Here is a 24,493-nt window from a genome sequence, read left to right as displayed (position 1 = left end):
TAGACAAGAATTAATAAGGGAAGGAAATGGAATAGAGGGAATAAGGAGGGAACTAAAAGAGTGACCTTTGTTACATATGAAAAGTGAAATCTTTTCTGGGGGGCTGGGTGGGGAGGAGTTGCGGTCACTGCAAAATCAGCTGACGCTTGCGAGTGAATTCGCAAATCCAAATGGAGAGGGGAGATGTGGTTGTCCAACAAGGGATAAAGGACAACTCAGGAGGGGAAGGGGAGATTGGGGCTAAAGAAGTTTTAAATAGGAGAATAAGGAAAATGTTTGATGTTTTAGGAATGTTGTCTTATAAAGGGTTCAAAACAAGAAAACAGAAATGGATAAGAAGGAAAGGTAATGATGGAGAAACGGAAAGGGAAGATAAACAAAGTATAAAATGGCTACGTTGAACTATATGACTTTAAATATTAATGGAATACATAACCAAATTAAAAGGAAGAAACTGCTAAATTTACTGAAAAAAGAAAAAATTGATATAGCATTTGTGCAAGAAACACATTTAACTGAATTGGAGCACAAGAAATTAAAGAGAGATTGGGTAGGACACGTAACAGCAGCATCGTATAATTCAAAAGCAAGAGGAGTAGCTATATTAATTAGTAAAAATGTGCCATTTAAAATAGAAGAGGAAATAATAGATCCAGCAGGGAGATATGTAATGATAAAATGTCAGATATATTCGGAGTTTTGGAATCTACTCAATGTATATTCACCTAACGAAGAAGATCAAAAGTTTATGCAAGATATCTTTTTGAAGGTAGCAGATACGCAAGGGAACATATTAATAGGAGGGGATTTCAACCTGAATTTGGATTCAAATATGGACAAAACTGGGAAAAAAATTAACAGAAAGAACAAAGTAACCAAATTTATAATTAAATCAATGGAAGAAATGCAACTTTTGGATATATGGAGGAAACAACACCCAAAGGAAAAAGAAAAACTCGGCTAGACATAAAACATACTCAAGAATAGACCTATTTTTGTTATCAGCTCGTATGCAAGATAGAGTAAGAAAAACAGAATATAAAGCTAGAATACTATCGGACCATTCACCCTTAATATTGACAGTAAAGTTAGAGGACATCCCTCCAAGAATGTATAGATGGAGATTAAACCCCATGTTACTTAAAAGGCAGGATTTTAGAGAATTTATTGAAAAACAAATAAAAATGTATTTTGAAATAAATACGGAATCAGTGGAAGATAAGTTTATACTATGGGATGCAATGAAAGCATTCATTAGAGGGCAAATAATAAGTTATGTAACCAAGATGAAGAAGGACTATAATCAGGAAACATAGCAGTTGGAAAGGGAAATAGTAAATATAGAAAAAGAATTAGCAATGAAGGAAGATACAACTAAAAGAAGAGAATTGGCGGATAAAAAAAATAAAATATGAAACACTACAAACATATAAGGTGGAGAAGAATATAATGAAGACAAAACAGAAATATTATGAACTAGGTGAAAGAACGCACAAAATCCTAGCATGGCAGCTTAAGACAGAACAAGCTAAGAAAATGGTATTGGCATCAAGGAAAAAAGACAAACAAATTACATATAATCCAAAAGAAATTAAGGAAAACTTTAGAGAATTCTATGAACAATTATACCGAACTGAAAACGAAGGGAAAGAAGGCAAAATAGATGAATTTCTGACTAAAATTGAACTACCAAAACTACAAATAGAGGAACAAAATAAATTAACAGAGCCATTTGGAATAGTAGAAATACAAGAGATAATAAAAAAATTACCAAATAATAAAACACCAGGAGAGGATGGATTCCCAATAGAATTCTACAAAACATTTAAAGACTTATTAATTCCGTCCCTCCTGGAAGTAATCAACCAGATTGATAAAACACAAAGCTTACCAGATTCATGTAAAACAGCAATAATTACAGTAATACTAAAGCAAGGGAAAGATCCACTCTCACCAGCATCATATAGACCAATATCTTTACTTAACACAGATTATAAGATAATAGCTAAACTATTAGCAAACAGATTAGCAGAGTATGTACCGGAAATGGTAAATTTAGACCAAACTGGATTTATCAAAAAAAGACGCACAACAGACAATATTTGTAAATTTATTAACTTAATTCATGCAGTAGAAGGGAATAAAGCACCTCCAGTAGCAGTTGCTTTAGACGCAGAGAAGGCCTTTGACAGAGTAGAATGGAATTATTTGTTCAAAGTATTGCAAAAATTCAGTTTACCGGAGAAGTATATTAATTGGATTAAAGCATTATATAAGGGACCGTTAGCGAAAGTGACAGTAAATGGACATGTATCAAAGCAATTTAACTTAAGCAGGTCATGCCCACTATCACCTTTATTGTTTGCGTTAGCTATAGAACCACTAGCAGAATTGATAAGAACAGATAATAATATAAAAGGAATAAAAATAAAAGACAAGGAATATAAAATCAGTTTATTTGCGGATGATGTTATAGTGTACTTAACAGAACCAGAACTATCAATAAAAGAATTATATAAGAAATTGAAGGAATATGGAGAAGTGTCGGGTTACAAGATAAACGTAAATAAAAGTGAAGCAATGCCTATGAATAATGTGGATTTCTCAAAATTTAAGAAGGAATCACCATTTAGATGGCAAATGCAAGCAATAAGATACCTAGGTGTACAAATAAACAAAAATCTCGGCCAACTATATAAACTCAATTATTATCCACTAGTGAAAAAATTACAGGACGATTTAGAGCATTGGAAAGATTTACCACTAATAATAATAGGAAGGATAAACTGTATTAAAATGAACATTTTTCCAAGGATATTATACTTATTTCAGGCATTGCCAATACAACTGACAGAGAAATTCTTCAAGGAGTTAAAGAAAATAATAAGGAAATTTTTATGGAGAGGGGGGAAACCGAGGATAGCACTAGATAAATTAACAAAATGGTATAAACAAGGAGGCTTACAACTGCCGAACTTTAAAAATTATTATAGAGCCGCACAATTAAGATACCTATCAGATTTTTATCAAACAAGGGAAAAGCCAGATTGGACGAGATTAGAATTAGATAAAATAGGGGAAAAGATACCTGAACACATATTATATAAATGGGATGAAAAATTGGTACAACATAGAACTTCTCCAGTATTACATCATCTCCTCAATATTTGGAAGAAGATTCATGTAGAAAGAAATAAAACAAATTATCAATTACCAAAACTAATATTGACAGTAAACAAGTTAATCCCTTTTACAATAGATAACCTTTCCTTTAGAGAATGGGGAAAAAAAGGGATTAAAAAAATAGAAAATTGTTTTTCAGGAAATAGATTCTTATCCTTTGAACAAATGAAAGATAAGTACAATATAACTCAAGAGACAGCGCTGGCATATTACCAATTGAGATCCTACTTGAAGGATAAATTAGGAAGCAGTTTGAGTTTGCCAGAGGGAAGTAACCTTGAATATGTGATTACAGATACAATGATAATCAAAAGATTTATAACAAATATGTATATTAAACTGCAAGAAAAGGAGAATGAGGAAACAAATGGTAAAACTAAACAAAAATGGGAACAAGATTTAAATATAAAGATAAAAAAGGAAACATGGGAGAAGTTATGCTCCGGAATGATGAGAAATACAATAAATACGAGGTTACGTATGATACAATGTAACTGGATACACAGGCTATACATTACACCTCAAAAGTTAAATAAATGGGACCCAACAGTATCTGATAGATGTTTTCGATGTAAAAAAGAAATGGGAACAACAATTCATGCAATCTGGACATGTGAGAAAGTAAAAAAATTTTGGGAAGATCTAAATCAGATATTAAATAAAATAACAGAAAACAATATACCAAAGAATCCAGAGATCTTCCTCCTAAGTAACATAAAAAAACAAAGAATTTGGAATTGATTTGGAGGATGCACAAAAAAGATTTGTTAAGATAGCTCTAGCCGTAGCAGAAAAATGTATTATGTCAACCTGGAAATCGGAAGATAATTTGAAAATACAACAATGGTATATAGAAATGAATAAATGTATTCCATTAGAAAAAATAACATATAGTTTAAGAAATAATATTGAAATATTCGAACAAATATGGGAGCCTTACATTAAATACAATAGCGAAAACCTACCGGGGACAATCATTACCTAAGTTAACGGAAGGAAAAGGAAATGAAAAGAATGGACTCAGTAGAATTTCTGGTGTATTTTTATTGAATGACAACATTGTCTGACTGGTTTAATGTATCCTAGATTGTATACCTTAAATGGACGGGAGGGGGGAGGTAGGGAGGGTGGGATGGGAGGAGGGGGGGGGAGAAAATGTCACTGTATATGTGTGAAAAGGAAAAAGAGTGTATCATGGTTAATGTGATTTATGGTGTGAAAAATAAAAAACTAAAAAAAAAAGAAAAATGCAGAGAACAAAACAAAGGACTCTACATCACCTTTGTTGACCTCACCAAAGCCTTTGACACCGTGAGCAGGAAAGGGCTTTGGCAAATACTAGAGCACTTCGGATGCCCCCCCCAAGTTCTTCAACATGGTTATCCAACTGCACGAAAACCAACAAGGTCGGGTCAGATACAGCAATGAGCTCTCCGAACCCTTCTCCATTGACAACGGCGTGAAGCAAGTCTGCGTCCTCGCACCAACCCTCTTTACTATCTTCTTTAGCATAATGCTGAAACAAGCCATGAAAGACCTCAACAATGAAGACGGTGTTTACATCCGGTACCGCACGGATGGCAGTCTCTTCAATCTGAGGCGCCTGCAAGCTCACACCAAGACACAAGAGTAACTTGTCCGTGAACTACTCTTTGCAGACGATGCCGATTTAGTTGCCCATTCAGAGCCAGCTCTCCAGCGCATGACGTCCTGTTTTGCGGAAACTGCCAAAATGTTTGGCCTGGAAGTTAGCCTGAAGAAAACTGAGGTCCTCCATCAGCCAGCTCCCCACCATGACTACCAGCCCCCCCACATCTCCATCAGGCACACTGAACTCAAAACGGTCAACCAGTTTACCTACCTCGGCTGCACCATTTCACCTGATGCAAGGATCGACAAAGAGATAGACAACAGACTCGCCAAGGCAAATAGCGCCTTTGGAAGACTACACAAAAGAGTCTGGAAAAACAGCCACCTGAAGAAACACACAAAGATCAGCGTGTACAGAGCTGTTGTCATACCCACGCTCCTGTTCGGCTCCAAATCATGGGTCCTCTACCAGCATCACCTACGGCTCCTATCAGCGCTGTCTCCGCTCCATCCTCAACATTCATTGGAATGACCTCATCACCAACAGTGAAGTACTCGAGCTGGCAGAGTCGTCAAGCATTGAATCCATCATTAAATAGCATATAAATATGGCATTGGGTAGAGAGCCATCTTCCTGAACCACTGTGGTAAAAGTACTTCCACAATTTTGCTGCATAGTGTTCCAGGATTTTGATTCAGCAATTATAAACAGAGTGGTCGTATACTTCCAAGTCAGGATGGTGTGCGAATTGGAGGGGAAAATGTGCCCGCTGACTGCCCGCAAAATGTGCCCACTGACTGCTCTCTTCTTGATAGCAAAGGTTACAGATTTAAGAGATGTTGTCAAAATAGCCCATATGAGACAATGAAAATGCACTTTTTATAAATGGTACACATTGCAGTTGGGTGCATCAGTGGTGGTAGATGAGGATTGTTCAGAGTGGTCGATGAGTTACCGTGAAATCTTTCTGCTTTGTTACTGGATGAAACTGAGCTTCTTGAGTGCTTGGTATGCTTAATTGAGTCTTTTGGGGCATCAGGAGGTGACTCATTCAACACAGAATACTCAATCCTCAAACTGCTCTTCTATTTGGTTAGCTGGTCCAGTTGATTTTCTGGTGAATAATGCCCCTTACTGCCTGTAGATTTTGTGCCCATGTTTGAATTATTTATTGAGTCTTGCTGTTCACAAGACAACATTAAAGGGGGTCTGTACTTACATGAGGCATTGTCAATGTGTCTGGGTTTTCCCTATCTTTAGTTAGGGAAAGAAGTTTTTTCAAAAGTTGTATCCATTATGATTGCTTTGAATACTATTGCATTGCCAATAATATTAACCACCAATCCCCCAATCGCATTTTCATTGACCTCCTATTTTACTGATGTTCATGACCTCACTCTACAAGTCCTGTATTTCTCCCTTCCACCTGCTAATCATGTGAGCACTAGCAATAAATAATAATCACTCTGCCACCCCAAAAGGTTATTGTTCAGAATTTTATCAACCTTGAACTTGATGGGGATAGAACATTATTGCAAGGGGACTGCATGGAAATTTGGTTTCAGGTTCTTTTGTGCGCCTTTTCAGGTACTTCGTAATTGACATACACAATGGTAACAGGCTTTTTTGGCACACAAACCTGTGCCACTCAATTACACCTGATTAACCTACAACCCCAGTATGTTTTGAAGGCTGGGAGAAAACAGGAGCCCTCGGGTAAACAAACTCCTTACAGACAGTATGGGATTTGAACCCCGGTCCTGATCACTGACATTGTAAGAGAATTGCGCTAACCATGCCATCACAAGTCTAATTTTAAAAAAGGCTATGAAGGAAATGTGATTTCACTGCCTCCCCAAATTCAACCTCAGTTACGTGACATAGCCTAGTTGAGTTGGTAGTAAAATATTTCATGCAAATGGCTCATCCAGTATTCTTCGGTTACGCACACGGCTTTACTTTTAAGGAAGTGCAGTTGCGATGCCACTCTATTAGAAGAGTTTAGCATACAGACAGCCGCTTTGGTGCAAAATGTCTACACTGAATACAATAATCATATTGCCAAAATTAAATTGCACAATACATATCCCTGCATATTTGTTTCCACAATTCTTGATGGGTGGAACAGGCACCTACCAAAAGAAATTGCCGCACACATCTCCTTTAAATGCCCCTCCCACCATCACATTAATCACATATCCTTTAGCATTTGATATTTTTACTCTGGGGAAATGATTCTGGCGACTCTATCTGTGCCTCATATTAAACTTCTCTTTGCTCTGCCCTCAGTCTCTGACACTCCAGAGAAAACAACTCAAGTTTGACCAACCTCCCTGATAACCTGAACTGTTTATGCAACATTCCAGAAAATCTTTTTGTGAATTTTTCAAAGCCTCCATATTGTTTCAGTGTTGCATGCAATACTCCAAGTGTGGCCTAACCATTGTTTTACATTAGTTGCAACATGACTTCTTTATTCATAAACTTGATGCCCTGACCAATGAAAGCAAACATGCCACACATCCTCAATACCTCCCTATCTAATTGTGTGCCACTTTCAGGGAGTTATGGACTTGGTCCTCCAGATCCCTCTGCACATCAGTGCTGTTAAGAATCCTGCTATTAACTGTATACAAGTGTTTCTCAACTTACAATGATGTTGTATTCTGACAAAACCATCCTAAGTCAAGAAAGAATACAGGTATACCTTGTATAACACTGACAACACTATATCAGTCACCACGCTGATCCCACTGGCCCACTCTTCCAATGGTGCTGCATCAGTCCCCACACTGATCCTGCTGTCCTGCTCTCTCTCGACAGCGCGGTATCAGTCCCTGAAAGCTTTCTGACTGAACTAAAAGAAGTGATTGATCAAGGAGGCTACAAAGAATTCACTTCAGAGGAATTAGCAACATTTTATTGGAAAAATCAATGATGTTTCCACTGACCTTACTTAAACATATTACATGAAGTATATAATGACAGTCAGACTATTGTGTCATTGTAACTTTGAAAAACCCCAAGTCAGACCATTGTAAGTAGGGGAGCACTTGTACTTTTCCCAAACATATGAATGAAATTATCTTTTTTCCCCCCACACCTGATCAAGCTATTGATAAAAATTCCATTAGGGTGGGTTTTCCTTACTTAGGATTGGAATCGAATAATCTGCAGAGTTCTGTCCTTTTTATTAAATTTAAATTTAGACATACAGCATGGTAACAGCCGTCCAATTAACTTACAACCCCGGGTACATTTCAATCAGTGGAAGGAAACCGGAGAAACCGGGGAAAACCCACACAGACATGGGAAGAACGAACCAGCTCTTTACAGACAGCATGGGATTCTAGCCTCTGTCTCGATCGCGGGTGCTGTAACTGATTTTCACTTACCGCCACGTCAACCATACTGCTGGACCTCCCTGGACAATTTTCCACAATGTTATACAAATGCTCGCATTGACATTGCAATTGTACAGCTTCGTTGGAGACAGTTTGTTTTGAAGAAAAATAATCTTGTTTTATTTCCTTTTTACTGTATTAATTTCCTTTCCGACAGCTCTCAAATAATTTGCAATGCATTAAATTCTTTGAAGATCAATTCCATGAAGGCAAAGATGTGAGAAAGAAGCCAAAATTAATCATCCATTGGACAGTTCTGGGTGAAAATGGCGACATATACATTTATGAACTATTCTTAGTGAAGTTCAGGGTACGTTACTATCACTCAATGTAGAACCATAGAAACGCATAAAATAAATGGAGGCCAATTATGGAAGGATTTTAAATTTAGACATACATCACTGTAACAGGCCTTTCTGGCCCACAACCCTGTGCCACCCAAATACCCTTATTAACCTATGACCCCGGAAGATTTATGGAAGGTTGGAGGAAACCAGAGCATCCAGAAGAAATCCATACAGACACAAGAACATACAAACTCCTTAAAGATAGTGTGGAATTTGAACCCGGGTTGCTGGCACTGTATTGGTGTTGCACCACCTGCGCTAATCATGCATTTGGATTTATGAACATTAGTGGTTATAATAATGGTCAAATAAACCCACATTGCACTTTACAGATTCCAAGTTGAAACCTTGCACAGACAGCTACCATCAACCACTAGGTTGAAAATGACCACCCCCCTTGGGAACTCAGTAGTTTCTGCCTCCATCACACTTTTACACGACAGTTCCATGGCTCCAAAATTCATCAGTTGAAACATCTTTTTCTTATTCTCAAAGCTATAGGGAAAGATATATGACCTCATTGAGAGGTTTCACCGCCAACTAAAAACTGCCCTGATGGCTCAAGTCAATAGCCTCAATTGGACTGACGAATTGCCATGGGTGCTAATATGAATTCGCATGGTGCCAGAGAAGATCTGACCTCATGATCCTCTGACAAACTCAAGGAGGAGCCCTGCTTATGGACCAGGGTGAATTCGTACCACCAGCCTGAGGACAGGAAGAACCACCCACAGATTTCCTGATGAGACTTTGGGAGAAAGTCGGCACCCTAGCGTCTATCCCAATCTCACGCCATGGTCTGACTGCCTCCTATGACCCGTGGGTGCTGAAGGACTGCCAGTACATGTTTGTATGCATATCAAACTCTGCTTCAGTGGCCATAAGACGGTCCTTACAAAGTGCTCCTATACAATGGAACGGCACATGTATTCAACATAGGAGGCAGGGAAGAAGAATTCACCATTGACAGCCTCAAACCAGCGCATGTTGACCTGGAACAGCAGGTGCTGGTAGCATGCCCAAGGTGGAGAGACGGCCCGCCTAAACGAAAGAACTTTATAGAATGAAAGGACTCATCAACTAATGACACCGGTTCTTTGGGGGTGGAGAAAGAGAAATCATGTAGTGTGATGTGCCGATCCGCAGGTGAACAGGTCACAGAGGTGCAGGCTCGTGGGGGGGCTAAGAGCTCTGAGGCATTGGGAGCGTCGTGACATCAGCCTGTAGGGCTGGCAATGGTCCCGGGTGCAGCAAAGTATCATGGGGGTTGTGCTTATAAGCTCACATGGGAGTTCCAGTAAATTGACTCACACTATGTCTGTGTCTTTGTTCGCTACAACCCATAGAAATTTATTGATAGGTATGCTTTCCCTTTGTTTCTACATTCCCTATAATTTTATAAACCTCAAATAAAATGAGTCCAATGAAAGATATCTTCATCATAATTCACAAGTCCTGATGGCAGTCCAGGAATTATATTGATTAGTAGAATCATATCCCTCTTGTCAAATGTCCAGATCAAAATAATGTCTTGCTGAGATTTGGTAAGTGTTTTATGTAAAATTTGTATAACCCTCCTTCTTATGCTGCAGCTAATAATGTATTCTAATGCACCTTGTGTGCATAGTTTATTTAGCAAAGAAACAGGTAATTATCTTGCTGGTAAAAATGAAAGACAATTGAATAAAACCTTTTTTTTGGAAGGAATGGGATGTGAAGAGGTAACAAACAGATTGATAACAAAATTGTTTTCAGTACAGTAAGCAGTAGCGATGAACATTTGTTTATTGGGTTAGACAAGGACTGGTGCAGAAATACTTGCTTTTTTCCTTTGCATTCAGTTATACAGCAACAACTTCAAAATTTGCAGATTCAGATCTCAGAAGTTTAAGTACTTTAATGTCGTGAAGAAAACTCAACAAAATTTTTAAAATGCAACTTTCAGTATTCAAATGCAACATACAAGAGCATAAAAAAACAGTAGCATTCGCTCATCCGAACCCAACATTCACGAACACACAGACACAAACCACAAAGAAGCACCATGAGCCGCTGTGTTTATGCACGCCACCATCTTTCACATCTGCCAGGAATGTGGAGAATATTTAAAGACTTCAAGAAGACAGGCTGACAAAAATAAGAGGAACTTAACACAAAGAAATGTCAAATGACAACTTAGCATATATACTTGTGCAATAGTGGTGTTTTGGGGAACAATGTTTCAGGTCAAATTTGTGGGATTAACTTTTACATATCTGTGTCGTTCAAGGCATCAGGAGTTCAAATGGCCGGGACCAGGTGACATTCAGGGTGTTGACAGCTCGAATGGGAGGTCGGGATAAAAAAAGGTGTGCTGGGGTTGAGGTGGGGGGGGGGGGAGGGGGTTGACTTTTACAGGAGATCGTCTATTACACAGGTATATACAGTAGTTGAAGATCAAGAGACAAGTAAATCAAATTGTATGATTAAAAAGGGAGTGCTTAAACAGAGGTTGAACACGTGTTTTTTGATTGGCAAATCAGCAAAAAGTGAGAACAGAAAATCAAGCAGATCTGCAATGAGCTAAGTCAGATACAAAGCACTAAAAATAGATGGAGGTGCTGCATGCAGAGATGCTAATAGCTGGTAAAGGAACAATTTATTCTCCTGGCCTCAAAAAATATTAAGAAGCAATTTTTAAGGAGGCCACAAGGCTATCCTATCTAAATTAGGAAATGTCTATTTCCACAATACAAGATTCCCTATCACAAAATGCTGAGACATTTAATTCCAGCCACTCCTTGGGTCTCTGGCCAGCTCAACAAAGTGTTATAGAAGGCTAATTAATATGATAAAACTGATGCATCTGAGTTACTTTCTGCTCAGTTCAGCTCTCATTTGAAGCAATTACTTCATAATTATTCATGTTTTACCCAACAATGCCAAAAAAACCACTGCTTCTGATTTCCAATATGCATTTAACCAAGATCTAGCTTTGTCAATAGATTTAAATTCTATAGATTTAGATTGCCTTTAGATGCTAGCTTGTGTACAGAAGTTCCGATGAATTCATACTGCTGAATAAAATTAGATAAAGTAGAACTTGAGGGGGTTCATTTAGTGTGTAAATGCCAGGATTGACCAGTTGAGTGAAACTCTGTTTCTGAGCTGTTGATACCTTGAAATTATAGGTAAAGAACTTGTACAGTTTGCACACTGGCCTTTCAGCCCATTCCATCCATGCTGACAAAATTGTCTTTCTGAACTCATTTCATTTGTCTGCATTTGGCCCATATTCTCTTAAACCTTCCTGCCCACGTATTTTCCAAACATCTTACACGTTGCAACTATCTGTATCTTCATCTGGTAGATCATTTCATGGATGCACCCTTTTAAATCTTTCCCCATCAAGATGAAAAATCCTATCCTTGAATTTTAATCTCCCCTATTCTGCGGAAGAGATGCCAACTATTCACTTTATCTGTGCCCTGATTTTATATACCTCTGGAGCTTGAGTTGCTGATGGTTTGCACTGAAGGGGCTGCAGAGGCTGTGGGAGCACTTCAGGGGAAGCCATGGACAATTGGTGACTTTTGCTTGTCTTTCTCTGGCTATAAGGAGTTCTGCTGATGGCGAATTTTTGTCTGCCTCACGTGGAACTAAAGGAAATTTTCTGTTTACATAAAAATAAAATAATCTTGAATGAGGTCACCCCTTAGCTTCATTTGCCCCAGGGAACAAAGCTCCAGCCTATTCAGACTCTCCTTATAACTCAAGCCCTCCAGTCTTCTACATTTTGACACTTGCATACTCCATGGCCCAACTTCTTCAGCTGCTTTACAATTGGTTTCCACTCTACAAGCTCAGAAGTGGTGATTGTGCAACAGTCAATTCCATTGCAACTGCTTTAAAAATGAAGCTGCATCCACTAAGACCATGACAACATCCACGGACGGTGTTATGAACCACAAGCAATGTTCAATGCATGGTGTGCCAATCAAAGACCAACTCCAAGAGGGAGTCTAACCACTGGCTATTAACATTTGCAAGTTCTTAGAAAGTGAAACATCCCATCTTACATACACCAAGGCCGAAACAGTCAGGCATGGGCAATTAACATTCAGGTCACAATGTGCCAGGCAATGAGTAACTCAAACAACAAAGACTAATTACCTACCCTTGACATTCAAAAACATTGAGATCAACACTGTCATCAAGAGCCTTGGGTTAATTGCTGACAAGAAATTTAACAGTCAGAACCAGATATATGAAATGGTTGAGGGACTAACAGTTAAGTCAAGCAAACTGTAGAAACGACAAAAGGATCAGATTCTAAAATTATGACTCTATTCAGAGGATGACCACTTCTTTTTAATCTTGCTCCAATCCTATTTTCTTGCATGCCCACTCCGGCCCCATTCACCTCTAGATAAAAAGTCTCCCGAGGCTTGCCTAATTCAGTGAGCAATTGTTTATCTGGTACTTGTGCAGCTGGAATTCTCATAAAATCAGTAAAATTTTCTAATATTTTCAATGTTCAAACATTGAATTTTATTTCAGGTGTTATGTAAGAGAAGTTTGAAAGGATAGTTTTAGTTTTTTTAAAACAATGCAGTTGTAGGCTGAATAGCAGCAACGTCCCAACAACTGGTATAGTTATGTAACAAGCATCCCTCATGAATGCAGGATGGGCCAAGATCTTCTCCATTTAAACTTTATGAATATCAAATGCCATCTCCAAAATCTGTTCCATTAACAGTAATTTTCATCCATCTCCCTGGGCAGCCATTTGGGTTGAAACATGTCATATGTAGTCTGCTTCCCAAAACCCATCTGCTTTGCTCCATCATCCTCCCAATCCCAACTTCACTTTATTTGCTACTTTAATTAATTACCCTTTTATCAGCTTCAGATCCAATTTCTCTCCTGGCTGCTCTCAACTTCTCTGAAGTTCTGATGCTGGCACTCATCCTTTTCCATCAACAGACGACCCACCAACTCCTCTCCACTGTCCCTGTTCTCCCACCCATTTCTCTGGCCAGTAGTGACTGGCATATTTTGCTTCCAGGTGCAGGAAGGGAACATTTAAACTTTTTCCATTCTCGTGATTGAATGACATCATCCCATTGGGTCGCCCTTCTTTCTATACCCCTCCATCACGAGAACTGTTGGAGAAAAATTATATTTTGGCTGTTGTTCCTTACTGCATCCTCTGCTTCACTTACACCACCACCAAACCATGCATTCAATTATCTGGCTCAACTTGTGGGAATTCTAGAAATATCAATGTCTTTCTTCCTTAACCATTCCTTAAATACACTCTCATGAAGTGTTTAGTCATCTCCCCTGATATCAACTTTATTAACTCGGTATCAATTAAAGTCCAATTTCATTTCTGTAAGCTATATTAGCTTGTTTTTCCATATGATAAAGATTTCCATTTGTATAGTATCCATTTCTAAACTTTTTAAATTATGCATGACCCTTCTAAAATAAGTGGTTAAGAGAAACTTTGCCAATACATTAGAAGTATTGTATAAATTTCATCCTTTCAAAATACAACACTTCAAATGGCAATGTAACTGAAGTGTGTGGTGCTTGCTACCTGTGTGCACTTTAACGTAAATCTAAACATGTGAGCCATAAAATATGAAGTCCACCACAATGAGAGCTTCCGTGGTAAATTATGCAATTACAGAAAGCATCACTTCCTCTCTATTCCCAAGTAAGTACGTTCTGAATATTTTTGTAAATTACATTCAAGCGTAATAACTATGAATACATGTGGTGATTTGGAAAAGCAAGATTGTCAATATGCAAACAGTGAATGGAACTACATAACCATTCCTAGAACATGGAACACTGCAGCATAGTGCAGGCCATGTGACCCCTGATGTTGTGCCAACCCACACATTCACTCACTCTGTTAAATCGTTTGGCCTGGAAAAGATGTCCATTTACACGGTAGAGCTTCCGCCATCGTCTTGCCCCACGTCTATAGATTGATTCTGGAAAAGAAACAAAAAAAAGGCATAAAGCATCAGCATAATATACAAATTCCCTTCTGGCAACTGATTAGTAACCAAGATGCTACAAGTGCAGTGTCTCGCCTCATTTCGCACAGTTTTTGCAAATAGCTGTAGAATTATTGAGTACCTTTGTCAAGATGGTGCAAACAAAAGGGAGAATGACCCAATCATTGTGAATTTGTCTCATCTAGATGTCTTTATTTTGATTTTTTTTTAAAACAATTCCATTGTTTGCAATTATAATGAAAATATGGTTGCAGTAGTTATTATTGAGATATAATCACCTGGGACTACAAGAAAAACATCAATCATTCTCTTGAATACTCCATTTCAACTTTATCTTATTCAAGGCTGAAAAGGGGAATTGAAGTGATAAATACAATATAATGCTGCAACAGATCATTATTAGTAACAATTAAACCCTGCAAATTAAGCATTTCTCATTGGCAGCAAGTCTAAGGTAGAAAAATTACATCTATAACTCACACAATGATCAAAAATTTTTAAAGTATGGCATATCTAACTCATATTTAATCAAGTGAGAAGGGATGATAGATGTGAATTTCTGCAGCTCTGTTCCCACTCAAGGCATGATGACTATTTTTAAAAAGCCAATTACTGTAATTACACTTGAAGTGCATTCCCTGCTACAAGGAGAGAAAACAGAATGCAACAAAAAAAATCAAGTCAACAAAAGAAAACAATGCCAGAATTTTCCAAATTGGTAAAGTCAAGTCTTTCAGAGAAGCTATTTTGCATGTTTTGGAAGATCTCGAACTCATGAGCTATATTTGTTGCATCCAGCACTCAAACCATTTAACAGTAGGATGGTTCTGAGCTCTGCTATGGAAAGAGATGAGAGAAAGCCAAAATACATCCTGTCCTTACCAATCAAAGCCAATGAATAAAAACTTAAAAGATTGTTTGACATCTCATGCACTAAAAATTCCCGTGGCAAAATAATGTAGGGGAAAATTGGATTTGACACCTGGAACCATGTTGAGCAAATGACAGTCAGAGATCAACAATACCTTGTTGCTAGAGTATCAGTTCTTATAAAATGCTTTAGGTTTCTGTGTGTAACTTTCTATTAGTATACTTTTATACACTATGTTTTTGTTGGTTCCTTTAGCAAAATGTTGATGGACAAGGATACTTGTGTCTGAAAGAATGACAATAGGTGGATGAAATTCACCTGCCAAATTACTGCTCAACCAATACTAAATTAAAATCCCAAAGATGGCATACTTCAATCTACTCCATTGACTATTCTCAGCATGCTTTTGTGCCACGTATAGTTTTTGCATTATTCAATGACCAAAAGATTGCAAGCCTTTATCTCAAGGTTATCTACCCCATGTTTCAACCACCTGAACAATGTTTGATGAACCACAGCTTTTAGCAATTTCAAAACATATAGTACTCATCTGGGAATTATCAACCTTGATGTACTTGGCTTAATTTTGTAGCGAGGTCCAAGGCAGTTTTGAATAGCTTCCAGCATTTTACGGATCAAGAAACAAAACCAACGAAGGTAATTTGTTAACTACAAACCCATAGTAACATGATCTTGCTGAAAATGAAACCTACTGAGAATACTGAGTGTAGGCATGTACCTTCACTGATATAGATTCCTCAGCAGTTAATCTGTTTGGTTCAAGAAAAATAAATACTTACGGTATTTCTTTTACCTTAAACATTTAATTTTTAAAATGCAAATTTAGCAAATAATTTTTGGGGGCAATAAATACTTATGGGGTTGGTTGTGATTTCATGTACTTTAATTAATGTACAATATGAATAAATGTTGCATTTTGTTCTTTAGGTTGAATAGGTTTTTGATCAAACTCAATATTTTTAAATGAGGAATTATGCTTTGTGCGTTTAGGCAGTAACAAAGCACATTGAAAAACTTTTTGCAAAGCAATGTACAGCAAATTCTCCCTCCCAAGCAAATTCATTTCTTTTAACTGTAAAGAAATATTAGAAAGTAAATTATAAGATGTTGATAATTAAAGATAAAACTGATGGATCATGGATGGAAAAGATTTAGAGGAGTATGGGCAAAACACAGGCAAATTTGACTAGCTCAAGAAGGTACTCTGGTCAGCATGAACTAGTTGGACAAAAGGCCTGCTTTCCTCACTGTAAAACTATTACTAAATGGTTATCAATTTCCAGACCACTCATGGTGTGTGGCTCTCCACTGCGATAAAAACAAAATGGTAGAAAAACTATAATGGGGGGGGGGGCGCTAGAGTGGTTAATGGAGTAAATCACAACTGACAGAGCTCCTGCAAATTGTATTAATAAAGTGTTATTTAACAGAAATGCAGGTTGTGATCTACTACTCGTTTATAGTTGGCAACGCGTTGAGTAACGGGTGGATTTTGAAGTGATGAAATGCCTAAGAAGAAGGCTAGAAGTCAAGAAAGTACGCAGCAGACACAGAGGCCTACCCCACAGACTGAAACCTCAGCCTCATCGTCAGACCAGGAAGAACAGGTAAACTGACTTCGAGTGGTGAAAGCTCGAAGAATTATCAGCTCTTCATAAAGATAGAGTAGAGAAAAAATACAAAGGTCAGACAGTACATGTGGAAAGAGTTCTTATTTCAGAACAAAGACCTTGGGAATCTGTGGGGTGACCTGACAGAAGGACATAAAATTATTAGAGGTATAGAGATTAGATAGACAGTCTTTTTTGCCTCCAGGGTGGAAATGTCAAATACTAAAAGGCATAGCTTTGAGGGGGAAGTTGCGGAAACTGCCAAAATGTTTGGCCTGGAAGTCAGCCTGAAGAAAACGGAGGTCCTCCATCAGCCAGCTCCCCACCATGACTACCAGCCCCCCCACATCTCCATCGGGCACACAAAACTCAAAACGGTCAACCAGTTTACCTATTTCAGCTGCACCATTTCATCAGATGCAAGGATCGACAACGAGATAGACAACAGACTCGCCAAGGCAAATAGCGCCTTTGGAAGACTACACAAAAGAGTCTGGAAAAACAACCAACTGAAAAACCTCACAAAGATAAGCGTATACAGAGCCGTTGTCATACCCACGCTCCTGTTCGGCTCCAAATCATGGGTCCTCTACCGGCATCGTCTACGGCTCCTAGAACGCTTCCACCAGCATTGTCTCCGCTCCATCCTCAACATTCATTGGAGCGACTTCATCCCTAACATCGAAGTACTCGAGATGGCAGAGGCCGACAGCATCGAATCCACGCTGTTGAAGATCCAACTGCGCTGGGTAGGTCATGTCTCCAGAATGGAGGACCATTGCCTTCCCAAGATCGTGTTCTATGGCGAGCTCTCCACTGGCCACCGAGACAGAGGTGCACCAAAGAGGTACAAGGACTGCCTAAAGAAATCTCTTGGTGCCTGCCACATTGACCACCGCCAGTGGGCTGATATCGCCTCAAACCGTGCATCTTGGCGCCTCACAGTTCGGCGGGCAGCAACCTCCTTTGAAGAAGACCGCAGAGCCCACCTCACTGACAAAAGACAAAGGAGGAAAAACCCAACACCCAACCTCAACCAACCAATTTTCCCCTGCAACCGCTGCAACCGTGTCTGCCTGTCCCGCATCAGACTTGTCAGCCACAAACGAGCCTGCAGCTGACGTGGACATTTACCCCTCCATAAATCTTCGTCCGCGAAGCCAAGCCAAAGAAGATTTTTTTATATATATACACAGAGAAATGTTGGTGCCTGAAACACGGCCTGGAAAGGAGGTAGAAGTGCATATGATGACAACATTCAAGAGGGAACTACACCAGTACATAAACATAAAGGAGATGGACAGATCCAGACCATGTGGGGAGATGGGATTAGTTAAATTTGATATCATGATTGTCACAGGGATTATGGGCTTGTTCAAGTTCTGTTCTACACTGTTCTAATGCTCTCTCCCAATCTTCCCTCACAAGACAACACAGCATTCTTTTGCTGGATTGCTCCCAATATATTATCCTTCTTTAACTAAGGATACCAATACTCTATGCAATGCTCCACAAAAGCCCTTACCATTGCCCCGGGTGACTGAAGCATAAATTCTTCACTTTTATGTTAATAACCGGTACTATTTAGTATCTACCTTCTCCTGAATGAGCAGACATTCTCCTGAATGCATACAAAACAATCCATCCCACAACCTTAACAGCTTTTCCTCCAACAGCGGTTAACAAAAAGGATTGCCTCATTATCACAGGGAATAATCTAATACAAGTTCTTGCAAAGGGTTTAAAACAGTGCAAAATCAGTCCTTGGTCCATAATGTCAAAAGGTGACTGGAACAAGAAACATCGATCAATGTACTCCAAAGAAATGAATACACACTACTTTAACTGCTTTGAATTTAATACTTGTCCCTACAGGAGAACAGACAGAGCCTGTGAAATCCACAAAATCTTTCAGAGATTTACTGAAAAAATGATTAGGAACAAAGACTGACTACAAAACGATTTAGCACAAAGATTAAGAAATACTGCAATTTAAAATTATTACTTTAGCTAAAGCCAAACTAGGCTGAGATGGAATTTTAAAAATATAGGCGTCAAGCAAGTTTGTTTTTCAAATGGGTATAACATTACTGAAGTATCCACCAACTTGGGGATATAGTTTTACAGGTATTGATCATTCTTCACGTTGACTACTTCTCAAAATGAAAAAACGAGTCATGAAATTTATACTCAAAAAAATCCCAGCAGTATTTATTCAGATGAGACCAGTAATCCTTTTCATTCTATATTTGAAATGCGGAGATTTGTCAAGCATTAGCTGAACAGATATCATATATTTAAGTTGGCCCATGTTGCTCAGTAACACACTCAGGAAGCTTTTACTCTTTACGAAGATTTTAACCTTCGTAAAAGCACTACTGTTGCCACAATACATACTACAAAATTCAAATTACAACAAAAATTGAGTATTATTGCCTGACCTGGAAAGATTGAGAAAAATAGTTGAGGGAAGAAAAATGAAGCTTTTAACTTATTTAACAAAATGCATCTTTAACAAAGCAAAAATAAACTCTACTATAAAAGTACAGATACCAGTTGAAGAGCTGTTTGGGCTCTCACATCCTCCAAGGTCTTTACACCATCTGTAAGGTACAAGTCACGGGCGTGATGAAATACTCATCAATTACCTGGAAGCTCAACATCATTCATGAAGTTTGATTGGCAGCTCACTAACCTCTTTGTCACTAGTGACTATGTCTGGAGGGTGCACCATTTACAGGATATTCTGACAGCAGTTCTCAAAACAGTGATCTCTACCACTAAGGATAAGGGCAGTAGGTACATGTGATCTCCACTATTACCCTCACTTGCAGGTTCCCATCCTAAATTGGAAATGTATTTATTGTTGGGTTCATTGTTGCTGAAATTCCCTCTCCAACAGCTTTAACATCACTTTCACCAGAAAGACTGCACCAGTTCAAAGTGGCAGCTTATCATCATCTTTTCCAGGTCAATGTGCAATCCATACCAGTAATGCCCAGATACCAGGTATGAATTTGCTAAAAGTTAAGTGTGCAAATGAAATTTCACCAAATTAAAAACATCTTTATGAAGATAAACTGATAACCTAACTCTTTTTCAACAAACTCAAAAACCCATTTCTATGACAAGCCACTTTTCAACTGAGGGTTGTCATAGCCTCTCATAAGCACACCTGCTTAAAACTGACAATTTATTCACAAGATATTTTATGTTAAATAGAAAGGAGTAAACATCCAAATATGTTGGGTGATAAATTCACACTTAACTTGTTATGCAATTAGCTTTAATTTCAATTGCATAATTGGCTGGGAGAAATTTAGACTTTTCTCTCAAGTTGAATGAAACAATTTATCAACAGGGTACTGATTTCTGATTCATTAATGGAAGTAGTTTTATCAGAAGATTTTTTTTGAAACAGCAAGTTCAATGACCTGAACTCAATAAGAATCTTCTGAAATTGACAATGATGTTAACTGTTGGAGCTTTGTTTCCTTTTGCAACTTCAGCCAAAGTTGTCAAAAACAACATGGTTTATCTTAAAAATTTTATACATATTCAACCCAGCTGAACAGGTAAAGGAAATCACTTGCAAACTGGTGGCAAAAGTTAGTTAGCAAATGAGGTTTAGAAATAGCATGAAGAAGCTGCCCAATTCACAATCAGAAAACTTCCCCGTGTGGCCGCAGGTTCACTTTCCATCCTCTGCCTCCTGGCTCACCTCCAGGTCTGATCTGTGGTCTTAAACACAGCAGTTTGACCCAATACCTCCAGGCTTAGCACAAACCTTGTTTAGCCTCTGACTTTATACCATATCTGGCCTTTCCCACATACCGCAGACAGTTCTCAAGTTGGTCACAGTGCATAGCTTTGGCAACTGACCACAAAGCTCCCAATGTGCTAACCAATGTCCCAACCATAAGTTTGTGAGCATTAAAAAAAAATCTGCTTAGACTGTGGCCAAGTATTCTCACAGATAACTTGTGTTAGTGATCTTTTGATCTGTTAAGGATTATGGTCCAGTTTTAACAGTCAGAAAAGTATTTCATAGAGTGCTGATAAGAAACAATTGTGTTCAGGTTGACTCATTACTCCAGACATGAACTCAGAGCTCGTGATGCTGCCTTCAGGACAGGGTATAGGATGGAACTAAGATCAGCCAGTGCTGAAGTCTCTCTGCAATTTGGAAGGCAAAATGGGGGTACACACAGAAGATCCACAGACAGCTGTGCAATCCCTGCAACACAAGGCACATGTGGCAATATAACAGAACACAACTCAACCTTACGAGTTAAGGACAATGATGCCTCCCTCCTGGAGGGACTGATCATCTATGCACGGTTTGATGAGAACAGGATGAAGCCAAAGAAAGCTGGGGAGGGACCCAGATGTGTTAATGTATTGGACAGAAGGCATGAGAGGTGCAGAGATAGGTAGAGGGAGAAACCATTCAGAAGGAGGGGTGGAAAAGGAAGATACATACAGAGAAAGAGAGACAGACAGAGACACACACAGAAACAGAAAGATGGCATGAATGGAATCAGATTAGAAAATTCAGTTGTTCATGCCATTAGATGAAGGCTGTCCAGAAGGATGTGCTGTTCCTCAGACTTTCATTTAGCCTCACCGTGACAAAGGATGTTACCGTAGGAATGGTTGGGGAAGTTATAATGGTTGGCTACAGGAGGCACAAATATAGTCCCACACACAGAGATAAACATGTAAGACGATTTGGATGACAAGAACAATCAACATCAGTTGTGAAGCAGATTATAAGAACTCCCACAGGATTTTGTGCTTTCTTCTGGAGTGCCATTTGGCTTGCTTATCAGATTTATGCTACATTTACTCTATTGCAAAGACATGCTTTTCCATTAAAACACTTCAAGTATGAACGAGTTCCTATTTTTAAAACTGAAGATAGAAATAGTTCTTGAGGACAAATCATTTAGAGTGCACTCTTCTCCAAATTCCACTTCAAAATCAATTCCTAGTCAAAGATTTAAAAAAAATAAAGGCTGTATATTTAGTGTTTTGAAGTTCAGTCTGTCTGTTATAACAAATTCCTTATGAATACAAATCTGGGAATCATAGAAAATTGTAGCACAGGCCCAGAATATTGTGCCGACCTACCCAGAATGACACCTAACCACTGTGCAAAAGTGAAAAATTCCATCAGTTTTGTCATATGTGACTTCCCTTGCATAAATCCTATGACCAGTAATTTCCAAAGGTCTTGCAATAACTTCCTTAACAATAGATCCAGAGATTATCATTAAAGCTAGGTCACTTGATAATTAATCTGAAAGTTCATTCAAACATAGAGAAACGTGTACAAATTGACATCCAAGAATCAACCATCTGTTTCTTAACACATAATGAAACCAGTATACCCCGCTTTACGAAACTAGAACGCTCCTCTGAAACCTTTCGTAAACCAAAATGCCATAAAGCGAAGACCCATTCATTACTATTGGAGGCTATTTTCATAAAAAAGTGAAAACTCATACAAAACCCATTCAAATCCTTTTGTAAAAGCAAACACAGCTTTTTTCATAAAAGGGAATTTTCGTCATTTGTGTATTTGTAAAGCGGGGTTTACCTGCAGTATGAAACACACATTACAATACTGTACTGTAGTTTTAAAGGATTCTTTGCAATTGTGTAGCTTGTATATTCTGTGCAGAGAACAAAACAAAGGACTCTACATCACCTTTGTTGACCTCACCAAAGCCTTCGACACCGTGAGCAGGAAAGGGCTTTGGCAAATACTAGAGCGCATCGGATGTCCCCCAAAGTTCCTCAACATGATTATCCAACTGCACGAAAACCAACAAGGTCGGGTCAGATACAGCAATGAGCTCTCTGAACCCTTCTCCATTAACAATGGCGTGAAGCAAGGCTGTGTTCTCGCACCAACCCTCTTTTCAATCTTCTTCAGCATGATGCTGAACCAAGCCATGAAAGACCCCAACAATGAAGACGCTGTTTACATCCGGTACCGCACGGATGGCAGTCTCTTCAATCTGAGGCGCCTGCAAGCTCACACCAAGACACAAGAGAAACTTGTCCGTGAACTACTCTTTGCAGATGATGCCGCTTTAGTTGCCCATTCAGAGCCAGCTCTTCAGCGCTTGACGTCCTGCTTTGCGGAAACTGCCAAAATGTTTGGCCTGGAAGTCAGCCTGAAGAAAACTGAGGTCCTCCATCAGCCAGCTCCCCACCATGACTACCAGCCCCCCCACATCTCCATCGGGCACACAAAACTCAAAACGGTCAACCAGTTTACCTATCTCGGCTGCACCATTTCATCAGATGCAAGGATCGACAATGAGATAGACAACAGACTCGCCAAGGCAAATAGCGCCTTTGGAAGACTACACAAAAGAGTCTGGAAAAACAACCAACTGAAAAACCTCACAAAGATAAGCGTATACAGAGCCGTTGTCATACCCACACTCCTGTTCGGCTCCGAATCATGGGTCCTCTACCGGCACCACCTACGGCTCCTAGAACGCTTCCACCAGCGTTGTCTCCGCTCCATCCTCAACATCCATTGGAGCGCTCACACCCCTAACGTCGAGGTACTCGAGATGGCAGAGGTCGACAGCATCGAGTCCACGCTGCTGAAGATCCAGCTGCGCTGGATGGGTCACGTCTCCAGAATGGAGGACCATCGCCTTCCCAAGATCGTATTATATGGCGAGCTCTCCACTGGCCACCGTGACAGAGGTGCACCAAAGAAAAGGTACAAGGACTGCCTAAAGAAATCTCTTGGTGCCTGCCACATTGACCACCGCCAGTGGGCTGATAACGCCTCAAACCGTGCATCTTGGCGCCTCACAGTTTGGCGGGCAGCAGCCTCCTTTGAAGAAGACCGCAGAGCCCACCTCACTGACAAAAGGCAAAGGAGGAAAAACCCAACACCCAACCCCAACCAACCAATTTTCCCTTGCAACCGCTGCAATCGTGTCTGCCTGTCCCGCATCGGACTGGTCAGCCACAAACGAGCCTGCAGCTGACGTGGACTTTTTTACCCCCTCCATAAATCTTCGTCCGCGAAGCCAAGCCAAAGAAGGAAGATATTCTGTATCATTGTTAGCTATCAAAGGACTATTCATATCCAAGATGCTTGTCTGACAAAGTGAGTAAAAGCACAAGTGTTTGGTGTATTAGAGTTCTCTACCCACTGAGCACCAGGAAAAAAATTCTTGTATCTCTGTAGTTGGAAAAAAAATTATTTTTATAGAGGTTATGGGAAACAATGACAGACCTCTGCAACTGAAGATGACCATCCCTTTTAAATATTTTATTTAATGTTGGCTGATAAGAACAATTTAGGACTTCCACACCCTTTTTCAACTTGAAACATAAATTACCAATTGTATGGGCTGGGTATGAATTGCTCATCAGGTTTACACTATACATTTTTTCCCCCCCTCTATCATCTTG

The 24,493-nt window shown here is 39.1% G+C and overlaps 1 protein-coding gene across 9 annotated transcripts in view; it reads right to left on the bottom strand.

Moving 5' to 3' along the window:
* Positions 1 to 24,493, bottom strand: part of prkcz (protein kinase C, zeta) — a 279,023-nt gene that overhangs the window by 131,597 nt on the left and 122,933 nt on the right. For all 9 annotated transcript variants that reach the window (XR_011351704.1, XR_011351707.1, XR_011351705.1 and 6 more), the window contains exon 5: positions 14,427 to 14,512. Coding sequence is in view for 5 of the 9 variants with exons in the window: in XM_069918552.1 (XP_069774653.1) it covers positions 14,427 to 14,512 (86 nt within the window). In the remaining 4 variants the exon portion in view is untranslated. The remainder of the gene's footprint in view (positions 1 to 14,426; positions 14,513 to 24,493) is intronic.

Source organism: Narcine bancroftii, chromosome 2 (genome assembly GCF_036971445.1).
Source record: "Narcine bancroftii isolate sNarBan1 chromosome 2, sNarBan1.hap1, whole genome shotgun sequence".
NCBI lineage: Eukaryota > Metazoa > Chordata > Chondrichthyes > Torpediniformes > Narcinidae > Narcine > Narcine bancroftii.
This window is presented reverse-complemented; position numbering and strand designations above follow the sequence as displayed.